General features: G+C 51.3%; 3 protein-coding genes across 6 annotated transcripts in view; 2 read left to right on the forward strand and 1 right to left on the reverse strand.

Annotated features, from left to right (window-relative positions):
- Ctcf (CCCTC-binding factor) overlaps positions 1-2,369 on the forward strand; it is a 41,478-nt gene extending 39,109 nt beyond the window's left edge. For all 3 annotated transcript variants that reach the window (XM_035442642.1, XM_027405839.2, XM_027405840.2), the window contains one exon: positions 862-2,369. In XM_035442642.1, coding sequence (XP_035298533.1) covers positions 862-1,046 — 185 coding nt within the window. In that variant the 3' untranslated portion in view covers positions 1,047-2,369. The remainder of the gene's footprint in view (positions 1-861) is intronic.
- Positions 2,370-6,217: 3,848 nt separating this feature from the next.
- Carmil2 (capping protein regulator and myosin 1 linker 2) lies at positions 6,218-18,923 on the forward strand. The gene is made up of 39 exons (XM_027405841.2): positions 6,218-6,669; positions 6,908-6,999; positions 7,093-7,143; positions 7,534-7,596; positions 7,725-7,849; positions 7,953-8,044; positions 8,236-8,306; positions 8,416-8,489; positions 8,628-8,703; positions 8,782-8,870; positions 8,960-9,054; positions 9,128-9,214; positions 9,319-9,431; positions 9,533-9,610; positions 9,726-9,802; positions 9,898-10,002; positions 10,188-10,257; positions 10,375-10,456; positions 10,564-10,660; positions 10,743-10,800; positions 10,930-11,102; positions 11,264-11,426; positions 11,509-11,607; positions 12,711-12,839; positions 12,924-13,037; positions 13,215-13,375; positions 13,448-13,535; positions 13,676-13,813; positions 13,946-14,012; positions 14,451-14,686; positions 15,506-15,606; positions 15,688-16,051; positions 16,136-16,258; positions 17,475-17,511; positions 17,675-17,746; positions 17,873-18,094; positions 18,238-18,318; positions 18,636-18,713; positions 18,795-18,923. Exons 1-39 carry the CDS (start codon positions 6,630-6,632, stop codon positions 18,905-18,907), a joined length of 4,194 nt encoding a protein of 1,397 aa, XP_027261642.1. The 5' UTR covers positions 6,218-6,629; the 3' UTR covers positions 18,908-18,923.
- Positions 18,918-21,689, reverse strand: Acd (ACD shelterin complex subunit and telomerase recruitment factor). 2 transcript variants are annotated; one of them, XM_027405843.2, is made up of 11 exons: positions 21,500-21,689; positions 21,288-21,424; positions 21,043-21,136; positions 20,880-20,956; positions 20,610-20,654; positions 20,465-20,499; positions 20,170-20,321; positions 19,996-20,092; positions 19,395-19,741; positions 19,180-19,289; positions 18,918-19,100 (listed from the first exon to the last, which is right to left on the reverse strand). In XM_027405843.2, exons 1-11 carry the CDS (start codon positions 21,596-21,598, stop codon positions 19,028-19,030), a joined length of 1,266 nt encoding a protein of 421 aa, XP_027261644.1. In that variant the 5' UTR covers positions 21,599-21,689; the 3' UTR covers positions 18,918-19,027. The 2 variants fall into 2 exon arrangements, with proteins under 2 accessions (XP_027261644.1, XP_027261645.1); XM_027405844.2 differs by having other exon boundaries at positions 19,180-19,271; positions 21,500-21,688.
- Between the last annotated feature and the right edge of the window lie 305 nt (positions 21,690-21,994).

A 21,994-nucleotide genomic window follows, 5' to 3' on the forward strand; every position in this document is an offset into this window, starting at 1 on the left:
TCCAAAGTAGAAGGATGCTGATGTCCTAGAGGCAGGTACACTGTTGATGTAGGAGGGTTTAGAAAACAACCAGTCACTGTGGCCTGTAAAGTTGATGTGGTTATGGATAGAAGGGAGCCAGATTTCAAGGGATGGGATAAAATGAGTGGACTGAGAGTGCCCATCTAGAGAGGATTCTGGTCCACAAAGCTGTGAGTGTCATTGTCACCCACAGTCTCAACACCTGGAGGACTGGGGCTGGCCTGGGCTACATGATGAGGAGGGGAAGGGAAAGAGAAAAGCAGAACTGAGGTGTCAGGGATGGCGTGGTGTGTCCCTTTCAGGCACAGGTAGAACAGAAGTTTACTCTCTATTCACTTCGTCTCTAATATGTTAAATATTCTTCCTGAGCCCGTGTTTACATGTCCATCACAAAGAAGGAAGTTAACTTTAGAGCTAGAACCAGGCTCTGCCTTTCACCTATATACACTGGATCAGGAGCACTATAGAGTCAGAAATATCATCGGCATCATACACTGATGTATTCCCAGTCATGTGTGCGGTTGGATTTTCTTCCCCTGCCTCATATTACTGTAAATCCTAAATTCACAACAAACATAAAGGAAAACTAAACATCTTAACAGTGCAGTTTGGAGGCCTATGAAGGTGGATGTCAGCATTTGGTGTGACAGTTTCTAGCCTATTGGTTTTTTTATGTGTGACCACTTTAACATTAGCTGAGGCTTGCTTGTGCTTTTTTCACTTTTGCTGTCTATGTTGATATATCCCCCCCTCCCCCACCTTGTCAGTATCTGAAAGGATCCCTGTACTCTCTGTGGACTTTAATGTACTATTTGTTTTGTTCCTGCTCTTCTTTGCCAGCAACAGCCATCATTCAGGTTGAAGACCAGAATACAGGTGCAATTGAGAACATTATAGTTGAAGTCAAAAAAGAGCCAGATGCTGAGCCTGTGGAAGGGGACGAAGAGGAGGCTCAAGCAGCCACCACAGATGCCCCCAATGGAGACCTCACGCCTGAGATGATCCTCAGCATGATGGACCGGTGATGACGGGGCCCTTGCTCGTCACCAGGACTATTGGGGCTGTGTTTAAACGGCCCACATCTTAATTTTTCTCTTTTCTTTTGGCTTTGGGAACGGCATAATTTTACACCATTTTACCAAACATACTGAGAACGAAAACTTCAAGGATGATGTTAGAAAAATGTGATTTACTAGAACTTGTTGTTTGATGTTAGCAAATCATGGAATGTTCCAAGTCTCTGAGGGTTTACTGTGAAGTGCTGAGGACAGTGTTGATGCCTAACTAGTTTTCTTAGATGGAAACAGAGACATTGAGCCCTCTCTCTTGATTTAGTAAACCACTCCAGAATGGCCACGGGTTTCCCAGAGTTCTATGGTCTTCCCAAGAAGAGTTTTTAATTGTAAATGCAGACTTGGGAAAGACTTAAGACTTTTAACCTGGTTTTTGCTTTTGCTTTTCCCTGACTCCCTTTGCTAGGAGTCAGCTGCACACCAGTAGGATGGCATGCTACGATCAGTTTCTGTCCTGAATGCTTTGCCTCTTTCTTGGCAAAGTTTCTGGTATGGTCAAGCTTGTAAATAACCTTTTTTACATTTTAATCTTTTCCATTAATTAAGAGGTTGAAAAGAAGCGCAGTGTAAGAAAACCCAGCATTTTAATTACTTGCAAATTAAGGTACCAGGGACTGGGTGGTGTGTAAATGTTGTATCTATCACAATCATGTGGCAGAAGGGCATCGGGCCTGCTGCCTGCTAGTGATGGACACCCATGTCGAAAGTTGTGATTTCCAGCTCATGGAGCCAGCATTTGAACCTTGAACAAATAACTCTCATTTATGATTTCCCATCAACATTTCCTTTGCTCTGTTTGTAGCTGAATGTTATATTTTTTAAATCTTTGTTAAAGCCAGAAGAGTTGATTATGAATGGGTCACAGCAGCCCTGGCAAGCTGGGCCAAAAAATTTCACTAGGTCAGTAATTTAAACTTTGGATCTGGAAAAAAAAAAAAAAGAAAGAAAAATGATTAATAATAATGTGAAGCAAACCAACTTAAAAAGTGATTCTTGCACATGAATTGTCACATGTTGATATGTGTTTTTTTAAAAGAGCCTCAGTCTGACTGATTTCAAACACTTTTTTTCTTCCGTGTATTGCTTTTAAGAGAGCCATCAGTTAGCTATCAGACTCTAGGTTGATGCATTTTTGTACTTAGCTGTACTGTGTGATATTTTTCATTATTTTAGGACGCCAACATGAGACCTGTAATAAAATATGTAATGGGGTTGAAAGCTGGGGAGGAGGATCTACTGCTGTACAGCTAATAAATCATAACGGATTAACAGGCACTCTGCAGACTCCATCTTTTGTGATTCCTGTTAGCTGGGGTCCCTCGGGGCCTATCTCAGCTTCCTCTAAGCAACAGCCTGTAGCTCGATGGTCCTGGCAGACCACAGCATGGAATGTATCCTGTTTCAAGTCGTAGTGCCAACAAGTGTGCAGGGATAGAGAAGTGCATGCTTAACATAGCCTCCTGTTTCCACGGTACACCTGAGATGCCTGCCCCTTACACAACAGGCATTGCCAGAGGATGCTGTGTCCTTGAGATCTGCTTTAGGAAGATTTACGGTCTGTCCTAGTTTTTAGCCAGACAGGGAGCAGAAAAGCTGAGCTCAACCTGTGAGAGACAAAGAGCATTGGAAAAGTAAGACAGGCTGAGGACAAACTCAGGTGATAATTCTTATTCCTTAGCTCCACGGGGGGGGGGGGGTCGTCAGATAATACATTGTAGTGGAAACCACATTGTGTGTGTGTGGGGGGGGTGTTTCACTAAAAATACTCCTTATTGGATTTCTCCTGTCTCTGTGTGTTATTTCACCAAAAGTCCAATACTGGTTTTCAGATGCTTTTCTGTGAGAAAAAGGCAAAGGGCAAGATTCACGCAGCTTGTAGCTGGCTTGTGTTACCTGTTCGAGCAATTTAATGAGGAAAACAACAATGGGCTTCTTGAGTCTGGAAGGTTCCAAACCAGGCAGGCATCTCACCTAAATGAGTACTAACAGCCTTGGACTGTTAGAACTAGAGTTATTTATAATTAGAAAATCCCTTTTACAGAACAGTCAGCCAGTATGCCCCCCCCCCTGTTTATGTATATTCAAATTTCCTGAAAATTCAAGAGTGCATCTGTCTTGGGCTAGCTTGGTGAAAGGGTCAAGCAGGAAGTGAAGTTCTGATGGAGCTAAAGAACGGTTTTGCACAGCTTGTGCTACACCTGACATGAGTCCATTAACCCCTCTACATCCAGCTGGCCATCACCCCTATTCTACTGTGAAAGCTTAGCAAATTGCTGAGCCTGCAGTAATCAGTAATCTATAGTCTGTAATACATTCTTTACATTTCTGGCCTGGCTTCAGCCCTGTCCACAGCTGTCCTGTTCTGTGAGCCCTCAGAACAGGTTCTTAGTCAGGTTCTTTTTCTAGTAAAACCACTTGCGGTGAATGAGCCCTCATCCAATGTTCCTCAGCATTAAGTTTTTTTGTCCTGCTGAGCTTCCACATCACCCGCAGAATCTGTCTTGAGTGTTCTTGGTCTCAGATTTGTTTGTCACTACTGTACCAACCACAAGCAGCTGTAAGCTAGACTTGGTTACCTCTGTAGATCCTGTTTTTTCCAGTAGTCCCTATCTGCCTCAAGCACTCGAGGCATAGGAATAACCCTGTTAGTGTTCTGTCTGGCCTTGACCAGGAGGGTGCTTCTGCCTGGGCACTTCTATCGCCCTTTGACAGTCACCCCTTCTTATTTTAATGAGAAAAGTTCTAGAGGGCAGAGGGGGGTAGAAGTCCCAGAGATGCCATGGTAGGCTTGGTAGATGGAAGTACTCACTGAATACACATCTCTAAATAAACATCACAGCCAGTCATGCTGGCACACCACTGTAATGCCAGCACTTTGGAGGAGGCAGGAATTCAACGCTGGCTTGGTGCTCAGAAGCAATTCTGGCGCTCAGGAGGTGAAGGAGGATTGCCACAAGCTTAAGGCCAGCTTGAACTACATAGTACCTGACAGCCAGGGATAGCAAGAGCCCCGTGCCAACAAAAAGGGAGCTGGAGAAATGGTTCAGTGGTTAAGGCACTTGCTGCTCTTGTAGAGGACCAGAATTTGGTTCTAGCACCCACTGCGGGCAGGGCACAATTACCTATAACTCTGGGTGATCTGATACCCTTCTGACCCCTGTGTGCACCCACACAAAGTGCATAGACACACAAACCAAGTTCTGGGAGTAACTCAGGTGTCAGTCGATAGCTTTTTTTTTTTTTTTAAAGATTATTATGTATACAACATTCTGCTTCCATGTATATCTGCACATCAGAAGAGGGCACCAGATCTTATAACGGATGGTTGTGAGCCACCATGTGGTTGCTGGGAATTGAACTCAGGATCTCTGGAAGAGCAGTCGGTGCTCTTAACCTCTGAGCCATCTCTCCAGCCCCAGTCAATAGCTTTCAAAAGACTAGTGAGGCTAATTGTCAAAATTCATTCACTTTGTCTTTCAAAACCCACATTCTTGGCCATAATGAGCATGAGACTAATTTCTGCCACCCTATAAGCTATTTGTGAATTCCAGATGGCCTTAAAGTCTTACATGTCAGTCTCAGGCTGAGAGGCATCAGAACATCTTGGTTCTGACTGCATCTGCTCTAGCCAATCGCTCCCTATCCTATCAGCCTTAAGCTGTCCTACCATGTTCATCTTAAAATGACTGTGTCGTTCCCCAATTTCTACTTTCTACTTTCTACTTTCTACTTTCTCCATTTCTACTTCCTGTCTTGTCCTATGATTTGGTGGAAGTCGGCAAACACATTAAGAGGTTTGTTCTCATCACATTTCAGGGAATTGAACTCTTTCACGTAGGCAAAGCAAATGCTCCTGGCACTTAGCCATTTTATTTTGAAGAGACAGGGTCTCTGTGTTGTTCAGGTTGTTCAGAAAGTCCTGTTGATTCAGAATGGCTGGGACTTGGTCAAGGGGGTCCTATCTAGAGGACATGCCCAGTCTCATCCCCATGACTGGGAAAGGTAAGTAGAGATGGGAAAGAAGCTGAAGACCTACCCAGTTCATAGCCTTCCACTTTCCAGGACATTACATTTCTCTGTAGCTGAACCATGGATGGGACAATTAGAAGTGGGATATAATGGAAGTCTCAGGGCACAGTTTTAGATCTATGAACCCTGAAATCCAGTCCCTGGGCTTTTGTAGGATAGTATGCCTCTGGCTACCATACTCTGACAGACTTTTTGGTTTTTGGAGATAGGGTTTCTCTGTGTAGTCCTGGCTGTCCTGGAATTCACTCTGTAGACCAGGTTGGCCTAGAACTCACCCAGATCCTTCTGACTCTGCCTCTGCCTCCGGAGTGTTGGGATTAAAGGTGTGCACCACCACACCTGGCTGCCTGTGACTTGATCCCCAGCTCTAGACTGGCTTCCTTCTCAAGGGAATTATCCCTAAACTTAAATGTAGACAGCATGAGGACGAAGATGTAGTGTACTTGATATTTGCTCATGAGTCACTCCAGCATTCCCTAAGGTTCAGTCCATAATTAGCTACAGCTGTCTTCTAAGATCCCCAATCTACTGGGTGGTGGTAGTACACGCCTTTAACCCCAGCACTCAGGAGGCAGAAGCCGGAGAATCTCTGAATTCAAGGCCAGCCTGGTCTACAGAAAGTTCTAGAATGACCAGGTTTACAAAGAAACCCTGTCTCAGAAAAAGAAAAAGAAAAAAAGAAAAAGAAGGAAAGAAAAGAAAAAAGATAAAGGAAAAAAGGAAAGAAACCCAATAATAGTAATCCCCAATCTAATGAAAGGAAACTGCTACAAAGGAGTATTATGACTTTTGTTATTTGGGCTTTTTTTTTCTAGACAGTTTCACTGTGTAGCCCTGATAGTCCTGCAACTCACTCTGTAGACCAGACTGGCCTCGAATTCAGAGCCTGCCTCCCGAGTGCTGGGATTAAGGGCATGAGCCACCACGGCTGGGTTTTGGGATTTTGTGTGTTTTTGTTTGTTTGTTCAGACAGAGTTTCTCTGTGTAGCCTTGGCTGTCCTGGAACTCACCCTGCTGACAGGCTGGCCTCGAATTCACAGACACCTTTTTCTGGCTTCTTTTGAGTGCCTACTACACCTACCCAACCTCTCTTGGGACAGACCAAGTTGAGTTTATGGAATCGCCTGGAGAGTGGCGCCCCCTGGTGTTCGCATCAAGGACTACGTGGCAGGGGTGAAAGTAGGGCAGAGGATCCTCAAGAACCGGCAAGACCTTCTCAGCTACACTATTCACCACACCCATGAGTACCCGGACACGGAAAAGTCCCTGAGTGACAGCAGCTGCCAGGATTCGACCTCCCTCCCACAACCTCCAACCCGGGCGAACTCAGCCTGAGAAGCCCAGGCGGGGAGGGGCCGGGTCGGGGGCGGCCTGGCAGGAAGCGGCGCGTACCTTCCGTTGCAGGAGGAGCAGGTGGCTGCAGTGCTGCCCGGGGCCCCAGGCTTCCTGTGTACGCTCCCGCTGGCTGCTTTTTCCCGCCAGAGCTCATTGGGCCACCCCGGCCCTATGGCTCAGACCCCAGACGGCATATCCTGTGAACTGCGAGGTAAGCCCTGCCTGGCCTTTCCTGGGAGCCCACCTGGCCTAACCCCTCAACTAGACCTGAGCTCCCCGCCTCAGGGAGCTTAACCAAAGAGGTTCTGTTCTGGTGGCCCAGCGCCTAAAGATCCACTCCACTTCTACCTAGCTGATCCATAGAGAAACACCCAGTCTAGCACAGTCCTTGGGCACCGAGTGGCCCAGATGAGAGAATAAAAGTTACCCAGTAGATTGTTTTTCCACAGGCGAGATCACCAGGTTCCTGTGGCCCAAGGAGGCAGAGCTGCTGTTGAAAACCTGGCTTCCCCAGGAGGGTGCTGAGCAGAGTCATATCCTGGTATGGTGGTCAGTAGTAGAGTCCAGGACAGTGGCCAGGCCCAGCACAAAGAAGCTTGGTTTGCCTAGAATACCAGTATTTTGTCTCCCCCAGGCACTGCTTCGATGGAGGGCATATTTGCTGCATACCTGCCTTCCCCTGAGGGTGAGTCCCAGACCTGGCCAACACTCCTTTCCCCTTCAGTGAGGAACTGTATTTACAGAGTTGTCCTTTTTTTGCCTGTGCTGGCTTTTACTTTCCAACAACACTGGGCTTCCAGCAGCAGATAGGAGGGGAGTCTGGGCAGGTCTAGCTCTGGACTAGACTCCACAAAATCATGGGCTGGGTTGAATTCCCAGCACCACAAAGAAACTGGCTGGGACTCTCTAGTTTCAGGAGACCCACTGCCCTCTTCTGGCATTTTTGGGCACTGGGGATGCAAGTGGCACACAGACAAACATGAGGGCAAAACACCCAATAATAAAAATTTTAAAACAAAAATTAGGATCCAGAGAGTGGCCTCAGTTAGTCCTAGATGATTCCTGTACTCTCCAGGTGGACTGCACATTCAGCTACCTGGAGGTCCAGGCCATGGCACTGCAGGAAACACCTCCTCAGGTGAGACAGCTGGACCCCCACTTGGACCTACACCCTAATCGATCATTTAACCCTACACATGGACTCTGGATGAACACTAGCTTTCAAACACACTGATCCAAAAAGGGCAACAATCTCACCTCCCCCAGGTCACCTTTGAGCTGGAATCCCTGCCTGAATTGGTCCTGGAGTTTCCTGGTGTGGCTGCCCTAGAACAGCTGGCCCAGCATGTGGCTGTAGCCATCAAAAAGGTCTTTCCTCGCTCCACCCTCGGGTGAGGCCTGGAAAATCCAAGGGACTGGAGGGCATTAGTGAACTGCTTTTCACCCCTCAGAGGCTACAAGTCCCTTGCCTCTTCTCCTTTATCTCCTCCCTAGGAAGCTATTCCGGAAGCCCACACCCTCATCCCTGCTGGCTCGACTGGAGAGAAGCTGTCCCTTAGAGTCCACATCACCCAGCAGTCCCTGTGGTGAGGGCCAAATGAGAGCCACATAAAACTTCCAGTTTGCCTCTATGCAGCCCTAGACCCTTGGTATTAGAGGCGCCCCCAAAGTGAACAGGACCACTTTTGTCAGTTACTATCTAGCCTGAGGTTGGTCTTCCCCTGCCTCTGGCTCATTGTGTCTCCTTCCTTCCATTATACCCCTGGCACTTCCCTAGGTGGCTTCTTGGAGACATATGAAGCTCTGTGTGACTACAATGGCTTCCCTTTCCGAGAGGAGATTCAGTGGGTAAGAGAAGGGCCCTTTCTGGGAGCTCTGGAGATGTCGCCTATGTGTGCTGAATCCCTGTATCCTATGTGGCCCCAAGCCAGCTGTGGATACTTTCCTTCACATCCAGGATGTGGACACTATCTACCATCGGCAAGGCTGCCGCCATTTCTGCCTTGGAGACTTCGCCCACCTTGGCAGCAGGTATGAGGCTTGCCAGGATTGAGAGGAGAGGACTCCAGGAACCATATTCCTAGACTTGAGCCTCTCTGTGGTGGGGATGCTGGCTGGGCCTAGTATCTAGAAGGCCCAGAGCTCTGTACCTCCTCTTCCCCATGCCAGAGACCTGGCCTTGAGTGTGGCCGCCTTATCTTACAACCTGTGGTTCCGGCGTCTCTCCTGTGTGGACATGAAGCTGGTGAGGGTACACAACAGGGGATGCCAAGGGTGTAAGGGTCAAAGTTCAGCCTAATGAGTCATGGCCTTCCGGTCTTAGAGCCTGGAGGTCTCAGAGCAGATTCTGCACATGATGAGCCAATCTTCCCACTTGGAGGCGCTCGTCCTGGAGACCTGTGGCCTGAGAGGGTGAGAGGCCTGAGCAGGGCTTGGGATTGGGAACTAGTGGTCTCTGTCGTGACTGGGAATCAGTCTTACCCCAGGGTCTTGATCCCCAGAGACTTTGTTCGACGACTGGCGCAGGCACTGGCAGGGCATTCTAATTCTGGACTTCGGGAGCTCAGCCTGTCTGGGAACTTGCTAGATGACAGAGGTATGGCAGAACCTGGGAGACCCAAGGCAGACAGCTGGGAAAGGTGGGGCTCACTTAGCTGCTCTATCCACAGGTATGGCTGCACTCAGCAGATACCTAGAGCATTGTCCAGGAGCCCTGAGGAGACTCAGCCTAGCACAGACAGGGTTGACACCTCGAGGTGGGTGGGACTGATGAAGGCTGGGGGTTGGTGAGGTTGGGAGAGGGTGAGGTGAAGCAAGTTTGTATGATTCTGAGTTGCTTCGCTCCTTCCGCTACCTCCAGGAATGAGGGCTCTAGGCAGGGCACTGGCAGCCAATGCCACCTTTGACTCTACCCTGACCCACCTGGATCTTTCTGGGAACCCTGGGGCACTGGGAGCCTCCCAGGATAGCGGGGTGAGTGGCAGTTTTTGAAGTCAGAAATTGAAGCTGTCCAGTCATTGGGATGCCAGGAATCTTTAGGCAATCCCTGGCTCCCTCTTTCACATCTTCTCCAGGGCCTGTATACTTTCCTGAGCCGTCCTAACGTTCTGGTGTTTCTGAATCTGGCAGGCACTGACACCGCTCTAGGCACGGTGAGAGTGTGGTTGTGGGGGATATTTGGTGGGGCTTGGTGGCGTGAGAGCAGAGTAGGCTGAAGAGCAGGGCCAGGTCTAAGGGAAAGTTATCACCAATACTGTCTTCCCTCAGCTCTTTGCAGCGTTATCTGGTGGCTGCTACTCCAGTCTCGCCCACCTCGAAGCTTCAAGGAATGTCTTCTCACGCACGTAAGGGGCACAGTGAGGCCTGGGAGGAAGAGACTTCGGGAAATCAGTTCTGTGAGCCTGAATCCCACTTCTCCTTCTCCCCACCCCCACCGCAGGAAGTCCCGAGCGGCACCCGCTGCGCTGCAACACTTCCTTGGCAGTGCCAGGATGCTGCAGCACCTGGGCCTGGCCGGCTGCAAACTGCCACCTGAAGCGCTTAGGTCAGTCTTACTTTCCATGGCCACGCCCCCACATGTTCAGTCACGATCTTGACCAGACCTCCACTGTCCACTTTATTCCTCCCTCCCATCTTCCATAACTCCAAGCTGCCTGGCACAGGATTATTCGTTCTCACCCTGAGTCCCACTTTCCCAAATCTTGTCACCTGTGTGACATCCTCTCCCAGGGCCCTTTTAGATGGCCTTGCGCTCAACACGCAGATCCACGACCTGCACCTGGACCTCAGTGCATGTGAGGTAGGCATCTGGTCCTGGTAGTGAACCAGGAGCATGTCCACACATTGGGAGTGGGACTGAGAGGACTTCCCCTCTCGGGCATAAATATCCTGAGTGCACCCTTACCTCCACCTCCAGCTACGCTCTGCGGGTGCCCAGGTGATACAAGACTTAGTTTGTGACGTGGGTGCCTTGAGCTCCTTGGATCTGTCAGACAATGGTGAGGCCACCGGGGAACCCATCCACACTCCCATAATTCACCTGATTCCCAGGGTGGGGACCCCACCCTGGCCGCATAGACCTGTGCTTCACCCTAGTTACCCCCAGGCTTTGGCTCCGACATGGTGACTCTGGTGCTTGCCATTGGGAGGAGCAGGTCTCTGAAATACGTGGCCCTTGGAAGAAACTTCAACGTTCGGTGCAAGTGAGCTTCAAGCCTATCCTTATACCCCTCAGATAGGACTCCACCACTCAGATAGGCCCCTAACAGTGGCCCCTGCCCACAGGGAGACCCTGGACGATGTCTTGCACCGGATAGTCCAGCTCATGCAGGACGATGACTGTGTGAGTTCACAGAACCTGGGGGCGCCTCAAGCAATTAGCCTCTTGTGATGCTTCTCACTTTTGCTTCTTCAAACCCTCTTTGCTGAACCTGATTCCGATCATCCGTTAATGCTTTTCTTTTAATCCCAGCCTTTGCAGTCTCTGTCAGTGGCTGAGTCCCGGTTGAAGCAGGGAGCCAGCGTCCTGCTTCGGGCTTTGGGCACTAACCCTAAACTGACAGCACTGGATATCAGTGGCAATGCCATAGGTGATGCTGGTGCCAAGATGCTTGCCAAGGCTCTACGAGTCAACACCAGGCTTCGGTGGGCATAGTCATTATAAGGGCTTGGACTAACAAGAGAAGAAAGGGGGGTACGTTAGAGGGGTGTGGGGACTAAGGCGTGCAGACTGATGAGGTAGATTAATGGATAAGGCCAGAGGTTGAGGTGGGCCTCTGTCCCAGCTAAAGTCTGGTGGGGCCTAGGTCGGTGATCTGGGACCGAAACAACACATCAGCCCTGGGCCTGCTGGATGTGGCACAAGCCCTGGAAGAGAATCACAGCCTGAAGTCCATGCCGCTGCCTCTGAATGATGTAACACAGGCACATCGCAGCCGTCCAGAACTAACAGCACAAGCAGTCCATCAGGTGGGGTGTCCCTTCTCGTTTGCCTCCCTTTTATAAGTGTAGACTATGCCCCCTGGCACTTCTCACTATCCCTTGACTGCAGATCCAAGCCTGTCTCTTGAGGAACAACCGGGAAGACCCTGCTTCTGACCTCAAGCCCTGCCTTCAGCCCTTGGGTCTGATTTCAGAGCACTCAGAGCAGGTCAGTGTTCCTTCCCTAATCTTGAGTACCTGGGCACTTGAGGCTGAGAGTATGACGCTCTTGGGTCAAGCTGCCTGAGTTCTGTGTCCCAGACAATTTTCTCTCTTTGGTCACTCCCCATGTAATGTTTGGCTGCCTTACTTTAAGAATGTAAATAAGCTCTCCTCATAGTCTCATCTGACTTCCCATTCAAGGTCTCCTCTCTCTAGTCATCTCTGTGGCTAGCTTCAATAGTCCCATCTCTGGCATGAATTTCCTTCCACTACTTGTTTTCCTGAGCTGTCCCTATGTCTGCATTTCCAAGCCTCAATTCTCACCTAACTCTGAAGCCCAGTTACCTTGATCCAGACATGTGAGGGGTGGGCTTTATACACTGCGTGCCTTCAAGTGATTTTTCACAAGTTATTACATGTATTTATTGTGTGTGACTGTGTGTGATCATACATGCACCCGAATGCTCATGCTCACAGGTACATATCGAAGTGAAAAGATAACAGGTAAGAGCCGGTTCTCTCCTTCCACAGTGTGGGTTCCAGGGATGGACTCAGTCAGGCTCAGTGGCAAGGGCAGTTACCTCTGGGCCATCTCACAGCCTCTCACGTGATCTTATTATCATCCATAAACCCCACTCTCTATCATGGGACACAATTTCTTTGTTGCCTATATTACTATGCCCTTCCAGGTCCCTTCTGGCCACACTGGAGCATTCACAGCCTTGGTCTACCTCTGGACCATCTCTCAAACATACAGTCCTTACCCCAGATCAGCCACCTTTTGCTGCCTCAGTTTTTGTCTCTTTTACACACACACACACACACACACACACACACACACACACACACACACACCTATCCTTGGTGAGGATGGTTGAGAAGACTTCAAAGAAGTAACCAAAAGGTTCCTTCTTTCTAACAAGTCCCTAAAACAACCAAAAGGGAAAGACCCTGCTATCCTACCTTGAGCATATAGGGTTTCCCAAGCACCTTGTTTCATAGTTTGTCTTCCAGGCTTCACCTTCCCTATCAGAAACCCTGGAAGGGGGTCAGGCAAGATCAGGGAGACTCATAAGAGACAAAGGTGGGACTAACCATGATTCTCCTCAGGAAGTGAATGAACTATGCCAGTCAGTGCAGGAGCATGTGGAGCTGCTGGGCTGTGGGGCTGGGCCCCAGGGTGAGGTTGCTGTGCACCAGGCTGAAGATGCCATCCAAAATGCCAACTTCTCTCTCAGTGTGAGCACTCCCTCCCCACTGTGAGGACCTTTCTGCTCCTAATGAAGTGTCAGCTTACAACTCTTTTTGTTCCATGGCCCTCAGATCCTTCCCATTCTATATGAGGCTGGGAGTTCTCCAAGCCATCACTGGCAGCTGCACCAAAAGCTGGAGGACCTCTTGGGTCAGGTGGGTGAGATCTGCCGCCAGGACATCCAGGTAAGTAAGGTGTTATTCCTGCCCTAGCTTCACCTTCCTCTGCAGGCTTGATCCTCAGTCCACAGGCTTGTCTGTGATACGCCCTTAACCAGCAGTGATTTAATGGAGGCTCACACCCTTAAGTCAAGGGGTCTAGGTTCTAGCTATATTGGTTACCATTGTATAACCTTTGTCTAGGACTTCACTCAGACCACACTGGATACCACAAGGAGCCTTTGCCCACAGATGTTGCAGAGACCTAGCTGGAAGGAGCAGCTAGAAGGAGTTCTGGTGGGCTCCAGGAGCCTTCCAGAACTGCTTCCAGAACATTTGCTGCAAGATGCCTTTACTAGGCTGAGGTACGAAAGCTCCACTGGGGTGGCAAATCTGGAAAGAGCCACACACTAATCATCACCCTCTCCTGCCTTCAGGGACATGCGCCTGTCAATCACAGGGACCTTAGCAGAGAACATTGTGGCTCAGGCTCTTGAAGGTCTTCATACAGCCAGAGATCGACTGGTGAGGGGAAGCTTTGCATATGTTTCACAGAGTAACCTGTTTAACACTCACAGGGGGCCCTGTAATGACTTCTGGGGTCATAAGATAACTACTTTAGGCTTATCTTAGATCTGCCTGTCTTTGGGTGGCTGGTCTTGCAGGTGGAGAGTCTAGCAGAGCAGTCAGCAGTGACAGTGGATCCTGCTGTACCATCACTGGATGTACATGAGCTAAGTCCCCTTGAGACTGGGGGATTGGAAGATCTTTTCTTTCCCATGGAGAAGGAAGAGGAGAGAGAGGTGAGTGAGTGTCTCCAGAATTCCATGCCTAGAACTCCAAATCTTCCCTTGCTCAGGGATGTGGAAGGTGAGTAGCAGTTCTGGATTTTGCCCCACTCCAACCCTAGACTGAGGTTGTATCCATCCCACCAGGATAATGGTTCGTCATGGAAATGGCTTGAGCCCAGCTATTGTTTTCACCTGGTCCCCTCCCTTCATGGTAAGTCAGACCCTGGAGGAAAGAGAGTTTACCAAGTGAACTGAAGCTCTGTTAAATCTAGGCACTTAGACACTCATTCAGTCCTGGCCTAGGTATACCCTAACCCTCAACCCCCACCCCGAGCCAGGCTAGAAAGAAAGCCGGAATCAGCTCTTCTCGGAACTGTATGAGACCTGAATGGAATAAGACTAAAATACCTGCTTCCCTGCCTCCCCCGCCCCTTTCCCTAACCCCAGGACGCGCATGCTTGGCAGCTGCTCCGAGCCGCGCGCACTCGGGGCCGCGCTCAGCACCACGGACAGCGGCGACTGGGGGAGGGGCGGGCGGCGTAGCCGGGCCCCTCCCCGCGCCCTGGGCGGGTCCCCCGCCGCCCGCCCTAGCGCCTCCGCCACCTCCCCGGGTTCGACGCTCTGTGCTCTTCTGGTGCTTTCGCTTCAGGTACTGCTGAGGAAGCAGAGAGGGACCCCGAGCTGGCAGCTCCGGGGGAAGATGCGGAGCCGCAGGCTGGGCCGTCTGCACGCGGCTCTCCAAGCCCCGCCGCCCCGGGGCCACCCGCCGGCCCGCTGCCTCGCATGGACCTGCCACCCGCCGGGCAACCCCTACGCCATCCCACCCGGGCCCGGCCACGGCCACGTCGCCAGCACCACCACCGTCCGCCGCCGGGGGGCCCCCAGGTAAGTAATTCCCTTCCCCCTCGCCCCGCTTGAGGGTCATGGGTAGTCCATTCGCTCCTCACTTGCTGTAGAAGACAGGGAGATGGGTAGTGGAGGCCCAAGGCCACGGGATTGCGCCCTATCATCTTCCTGGCCACCCTCAACCTCAGGCTGTGCCCATAATGGGCCACTGGTGTGCGGGTTTCCTGTGAGCAGTGCCTAGATGGTGGGCTCCCGCCTTGGAGTGGTCTGCTGTATGCGTGGACGTGTGAAAGCGGGTGTCTGCCTTGCCCTCCCTCTCCTGGGGTTACTGAAAAATACTGGGCAGCTGGGCCGCGGGACACTCCTGCGTCTGCTGTGCACCAGCGGGTGGATGTGTGTGTGGGCTGGGTACTGGCAGGGGCAGTGGGCACTGGCAGAAGGAGAGGAGGAGCCGGCCCGAGCACCCCCACACACACTCTGACGCAGCAGCGGCGCCACTGAGCCTGGATGATAGGCCCGGTGGGGTGGGGTGGCGGTGGAGGGTTAGGGTACTGCGGGGGGGGGCGGGGGTCGAGGGCAGAGACTGTTAGAAGTAGAAAGGGTGGCATATTGGAATGTGTGACCCGTAGGTGTTTGCTTAGTGACAGCCAGGTGGTTCAGGGTATAGCATCCTCTAGGAAACAAGAACGGGTGTGGACTGAGCAGGTGTACTGTGGCAGCAGTGAGGAATGAAACCCAGAGCGGTACAGACAGCACCCCAGCTCTGGGATATACTCAGGCCAGGTCACTGGGAAGAAGTGGGGGTGGGGGAGAGCCACAGTTCTCAGTCCTGACTCCTAACCTCCCAATGTCTCCCAGGTGTCCCCAGCCCTGCTTCAAGAAGGGAATGGGCTCACTGCTCGTGTGGATGAGGGTGTGGAGGAATTCTTCTCCAAAAGGCTGATCCAGCAGGATCGCCTGTGAGTGAGGGTCAGTTGCTGGGGGCGGAAGAGGGTGGGACACGCTTGACTTTCTTCACTCACTGATGGTTGTTCCTACAGCTGGGCTCTAGAGGAGGATCCAGCCACTGAGGGCGGTGCCACTCCTGTCCCCCGTACACTTCGAAAGAAGCTGGGTACCCTCTTTGCCTTTAAGAAACCTCGTTCAACAAGGGGTCCAAGATCTGATCTAGAGACCAGCCCTGGAGCAACAGCTCGTGCCAGAAAAACCACACTTGGAGACCTGCTTCGACCACCAGCCCGTCCAAGCCGCGGTGAGGAGCCTGGAGGCGCAGAAGGGGGCACCAGCAGCCCTGACTCTACTCGAAGAAATCGGCCTCGTTACACACGAGAAAGCAAGGCCTACTCTATGATACTGCTACCTGCTGAGGAGGAGGAAGCAACAGTGGGTGCCAGATCTGACAAGGTAAAGACTGATGTCAGGGGCTGAGGGCTCTTCAGGAATACAAAGCAGTGGGCTTTCTCTCTACTTAGGCATCTCTGTCCTCAGAGGCGGCCTCTGGAACGGGGAGACACAGAACTGGCTCCATCTTTTGAACAGCGGGTCCAAGTGATGCTGCAGAGGATCGGTGTAAGCCGGGGCAGTGGCGGTGCCGAAAGCAAGAGGAAGCAAGTGAGTTGGGGTGTGTGAACTGGGGGCAGGTGGCAATCTGTGGATGACATATGTAACCAAGATGGGGGGAAACACATGGCACAAATAGATCTAATTGTCAGTTATACTCTTACCCCTAAAAATAGTCATTGATCTTTCTTCCTTCATGCTTCTGACCTGGTACCTCCTAGGGTGTAGGGAACTTTCTCCAAAGATTTTTAACGGAAATTTGACCTTGTTACCTATACCTGAAAACGGTCCTTCAGGACTTCCTCTTTATCCAGATTCCTAACCCTACAGCAGGATCTTCTGGGATCTGTCCTGGCTACCTCAGACTTCTCTGCTGTCCTTTGGAGCATCTCAGAGCCTCACATGGCCATAGGTTTATATCTTCTGTCCTATGTCTACTTGTGAACTGGGTTATTCAGGTTCCTTTTCAGCTGTCCCTGCAGTTCCTTGTGAGCCTTCCCTGGCTCCCTTTCATAGTCACCCTGATAATGCCATTCCAATCATAGTCTTTATTATGAGCCACACCCCTGGATACCATCCACTTAAGTTTTTCAGGAAAAACACACATGCAATGAGACTGGCCTGAATTTAGAGGCATTAAAGTATGGGAAGAATCATAAAACTAAGAAATCACATTATCTATTGGGTATAGTAGTAATCTCAGCCTTCAGGAAGCTGGGACAGGAGGACTACAAGGAAGACTAGCATGACCTATACAATGAGACTATCTCCCTAAAAAAACACAAACAAAACCCTGTAAAAGCCGGGTGGTGATGGAGCAGGCCTTTAATCCCATCACTCGGGAGGCAGAGGCAGGCAGATCTCTGTGAGTTTGAGACCAGCCTGGTTTACAAGAGCAAGTGCCAGGACAGCCTCCAAAGCCACAGAGAAACCCTGTCTCGAAAAACCAAAAACCGAAACAAAACAAACAAAAAACTCAAAAAACAAACAAAAAAAACAACAAAAAAAACAAACAAAAACAGTGAGACTATCTTAAAAACAACAAAATCAAATAAATCGCAATACCTCCTTGTTATGACTGACATGCATATTTTCGTGTGTCAACTCTGTCATCCCAGACTGCAAGGTCAGAGGATAGGGGAATATGTTTGCCATGTTAGGGCCATCCCATGGTATGCATTCTGTAGCTAGGTTTTAAGAACATAAATGAACAGAGACAAGGCCACAGTAAGGGCAACAGGACATCTGACTGATTTGTTTCCTACAGAGCAAAGATGGTGAGATCAAGAAGGCAGGCTCAGATGGTAAGTAGGACCCTGGAACAAAGAAATATATTTAGAGGGAGGAGGTGGCCTTAGAGATAGTCCCTAGGGCACTTGCTCTCCTAGGGGAGGGGACAGGCTGTTTTTCCTCCCTGAAGGTAAACCATTGAGGTCTGGCACCTAAGCCTCTAGTCCTACTTTGCAGGTGACATTATGGACAGTTCCACAGAGACCCCTCCCATCTCAATCAAGTCCCGTACCCACTCTGTGTCTGCTGGTGAGTGAGGGCTACTGTATATGTTGAGGGAGGCACAAGGATTATGAGGCAGGGGACTAAACCATTACTCAGAACCATCTCAAAGGCCAGGCTCAGGAGTTAGCTGACATTTGTTTCTCTACCCAGATCCCTCATGTAGACCCGGGCCAGGGGGCCAGGGGCCTGAGTCTGCCACCTGGAAGACACTGGGGCAACAGTTGAATGCAGAGCTCAGAGGCCGTGGTTGGGGCCAACAGGATGGTCCAGGGCCCCCTTCCCCATGTCCCAGCCCAAGTCCCCGAAGAACCAGCCCCTCCCCAGACATCCTGAGTCTCCCTGAGGACCCTTGCTTGGGCCCTCGGAGTGAAGGTAGGTAGGCACCCCAGTCCTAGGCTGGGACTGGCAGCATGTCTGCTGGGAACTTGACTCATCTGGGAACACTGAAAGTGGGAGGTAAAGACTGGGTGTGGGCAGCTATTGGGAACATACCCTGATATCTTGGCCTCCTCTAGATGGCCAGCTGAGGCCGAGGCCTCTCTCAGCAGGGCGGCGAGCAGTGTCTGTGCATGAGGACCAGCTCCAGACCCCTTCGGGTGAGGGAGACACCTCTGTCTGTGTTTGAGTGCAGGAGATGGGGAAGGGTGGGCTCCTGGACTTCTGTCTGGGTTCTGGTCTTGGACAGAACCACCAGAGCTGAGTGCTGGAGCAATCAGGAAGCCCAGTGTTAGTCCAAGAGTAACAAGCCCTTCCCACTAGAGCAGGCTCTACCTCCTGAAGACTGACCTCTGCTAGGGTGGGAGGATACTAGTTGGAGAATTTATAGGAGTAGAATATGTATGTTTTTTGGTGCACTGAAGATGGAGAAGGGTTGGGAACAGCCAGGCAGTGAGTTTTTCTGTATCCTTTTTAGAACGGCCCCTCCGGCTGCAGCGCTCCCCTGTCCTCAAGCGAAGGCCAAAGCTCGAGGCACCCCCATCCCCAAGCTTAGGTAAGAGTGGGCAAGAGCCAATTGGGACCATGACATGATGGTTCAGCACAAGCTTAGAACTTTCTCCATCTCTCATCACAGGCTCTGGCCTTGGAACCAAGCCTCTTTTTCCATACCCAACAGAATCCTCCAGCCCTGAGCGGAGCCCTCCCTCCCCAGCCACAGACCAAAGAGGCGGCGGTCCCAATCCCTGATCCTGTCCTCTCTTGCCGCATGAAATTATTTTATTAAAAAACTTGAATGAAACAGGGTATGGAATACTGTTTGTCCGTAGACCTGTGTGTACGTATCCTCTGATATGTCCATGGGGCTCCTCATGCCTGCGTTAACTCAGACTCTGACTCCATCACCAAGTTCAGGGCCCAAGCTACAAGCTGAGGAGGAAGCCTGGAAAGAAACCATAGCCTTAAGTCATGGTTATCTGAAACTGGTGACCAATACAGGTGGAACAGCACCAAGCACTCACCTGGCAGTTTGAACCTGGGCATGGAGGGAGGCAGAGGGTGTCTCATATTTATACTGGAAAGCTGAAGCATCATGATGCCTCTTCGGGGGTTCCTGAAAGGGGTGCAGGATCTAGACAGAGTCCAGGAAGGACCCCTAAGGTAATCCAAGCCTCCCCTTAGCCCTCTCCATGCCCCAAGGCACTTTCATATCTTCCCTGCCAGCTGCAGTGCTCACCCAGACACAGCAAGGTTCTTGGGCTCCCTTGGCTCTGGTTCTTGGGAAAAGCTGCTGTTTCTTGATAGGCCACTGGAACTCCCTGACCTCCAGGCTATGGGCCTGGTATGGACTGGAGGCATGGCCTGGGGACGAGCGACTGGGGGTACGGGTCAGGAGTGGGGAGATGGGTGTAGCAGTATGAGGTGGGGAACTGGGAGCCTGAGGTCTTAGGGAAGATGAACAAACAGCTGGTGGAGGCTGGAAGCTGTCCTTCTGTCCAGGTTCTGATGCAGCCAAGTCTGACAGAAGGCTAACACTGGCATCACTTTCCTCCAATGATGTGTGCCTGAGTGAAGCAGGGTTTCCTGGGGAAAGGACACTGACTGTGAGGACAGGACAGACCTTTCAGCTCAGGACAGCTGAGTGCCTGTGAACTGTTATACAGCATTTCACAGAATTCCACACAATCCAGTAATCTGACTGATAGTACTGGCCTGAACCTATGGAACAGGCTGAAGAACAAAGATGGGTCCCTGGAATTCTGGAGAGAATCATCAATGCTGTGGTGGGCCCTGGACTCCAAAGACTCCCAGCTTCTGACCTTTCCAGTTCTCCTTACCCTGTGTCTTCTGACTTGACCCAACAGAACTCAGAATCTGCTCGTCATTCTCAGAGATGTGCAGCAATAAGCTAGAGACAGTGAACATGGCTTCTTCCTGTGGGGCATGAAACTTCAGCATGACAGTTGCCTAACCCTCACCCTGAAACCTCCCAAGAAAAGCCCCACACTGACCGTGGCCTGGAAGCAAGAGGCAGTCCAGTGGGTGAGGGGGGTGGCTGTGTAAGGCCCTGATAGCATCAGGCAGCTCTCAGCTAGATGCACTAGTGCCCCCCGATGATCCTGGTCCTCTTTCACCTCATCCAGAAGCTGAGACAGTGTTAGGCCTGGGGCCAGAGATTTGGTCAAAGGGTTGAAGTTGAAACAAGAAGAACAGGTAAGGCATTACAGATACTTACTGAGAGACACAAGTTAACAGAAGCACCTCCACATCAAGCTAGGTAGGATTACTAGGAGACCCCACCAGTACCTGCACTGGGAGAAGCAGACTCTGAAAGGTAGTCCCTAGAGAAACAGAGTGAACACTCCTTAGGAACAACCCTGATGCCAGTCTTCCCAGCTCTGCCACCCCTGAGCATAACACACTCAGCCTCAGAGCCCAACCCCAGACTCACTCAAGGCATTCACAGAGCTTTCTCTGCACATCCGAATCCTGATTGCTGGGAGAAAGAGTGGTAGGTAGTCAGTGACTGATGCCCAAGCCTTCTCACCCAAAGACCTATGCCAGGGCGAGTGAAGAGGCAGAGGGTGGACGCTTTATTTACTGTTTTGTTTTGGGGAAAGGAATATGGGGAGACTTGGACTGAACCCCTCGGGACCGCAGGCATACTAAGCCTGTGCTCTGCCATTGAGCTACATCCCCTTCACTTGGAGTGATTACTTACCAACCGGTCACCTGTAGCCGGGGTAGCTCCGATGGCAGCAGGTTAAATCGGTCCACCTGGAGGTAGAACTCTGCAGGCTGGAGGAGTTGGGGAGAGGTGTCTCAGGAGTTGTTACCGGGCACAGTAACCACCCCCCACCCTCGAAGTGAGCCTTACCACTCACCGCACGGTCCTGAGCAATCTGAATGCGGACCCCGCAGACCTGCAGCAGCAGGAGGCGGCCCTCTGTCCCACGGAATCCGAACTCCTTCTCTTCCCTGCGACAGTCACAGCCCTCACTGCCCAGAACCCAGGCATATACCCCCACACGCCTAGGGTAAGAGATTCCTTCCCACCTCACCAGAACCGGCCCACCTCGGGTTCAACCTGGCGCTCCCACCTTCCATAGACGAGGAGTACCTCTCTTACCACTCGGAGGTGTCGATGGCATTGCGCGTCACCAGGCATCGGACACTGTGGGTTCCGTCTGACACAAGCAACACGGCCCCGGTGTTAGGTGTGTCAGGCGCGGAAGATGGGCCCGGAGTCTCCGAGTCCTGGAGTACCTAACAGTAGTGGCTAGTGTCAATTCACTGCCTCAGTCTCCACTCAGGTCTCTGGGATCTCAGGGGCCCGCTCACCTTGAGGAGCTGCCCGACTCGTGGACTGGATAGTGTCTCTGAGTCCAGGATCAGCTCTCGAATCCAGGGCCGCAGTTCCAGCCTCCCCGAGCCCAACATTAGAGCGGCCGCACCCCAGGAGACCCGCAAGTGCGGGACTCCCGCGAGCGCCGCTGCTCAGTATTCGGCGGGAGAGGAAGCACGTGACCGCTAGGCGGATCCTAAGTCGTAGGCACCGCCTATTCACGCTTCTGCGCCTGCGCGAGCGCCTGCTGGGCTGTAGAATGTGTAGTCTTTGGCTGTCTGGCGTGGCTGCTGGCTGCGGGGTGCATTCTGCTTTTTGTTACCAAGTTCTTACTGAGTTTGTGACCTGTTCCTCGGTACTACCTAGCACCGAAAAGGAAAGAGCAAGGGCTGGCCTGGATAGGAGCGATCCAGGTTAGGATACTGCAGCTGAGAATGGGGCTCGAAGCCCCTTCGGCGCTGTGTGACCCCAAGAGGTTTCCCAACATGTTG

The sequence above is a fragment of the Cricetulus griseus genome, chromosome 3 (assembly GCF_003668045.3).
Source record: "Cricetulus griseus strain 17A/GY chromosome 3, alternate assembly CriGri-PICRH-1.0, whole genome shotgun sequence".
In the NCBI taxonomy this organism is placed as follows: domain Eukaryota; kingdom Metazoa; phylum Chordata; class Mammalia; order Rodentia; family Cricetidae; genus Cricetulus; species Cricetulus griseus.

Excerpts from the sequence above, each read along its gene's own strand:
- Carmil2 (XM_027405841.2), top strand. The coding sequence starts at position 6,630 with ATGGCTCAGACCCCAGACGGCATATCCTGTGAACTGCGAG. Across the intron at positions 9,432-9,532 it reads GAGCCTCCCAGGATAGCGGG|GGCCTGTATACTTTCCTGAG; the intron begins GTGAGTGGCAGT and ends CATCTTCTCCAG. Across the intron at positions 11,427-11,508 it reads CAGCACAAGCAGTCCATCAG|ATCCAAGCCTGTCTCTTGAG; the intron begins GTGGGGTGTCCC and ends CCTTGACTGCAG.
- Acd (XM_027405843.2), bottom strand. The coding sequence starts at position 21,598 with ATGTTGGGCTCGGGGAGGCTGGAACTGCGGCCCTGGATTCGAGAGCTG. Across the intron at positions 21,137-21,287 it reads GCCATCGACACCTCCGAGTG|GGAAGAGAAGGAGTTCGGAT; the intron begins GTAAGAGAGGTA and ends TGACTGTCGCAG. Across the intron at positions 19,101-19,179 it reads GCCCAGGTTCAAACTGCCAG|GCTTCCTCCTCAGCTTGTAG; the intron begins GTGAGTGCTTGG and ends GTTTCTTTCCAG.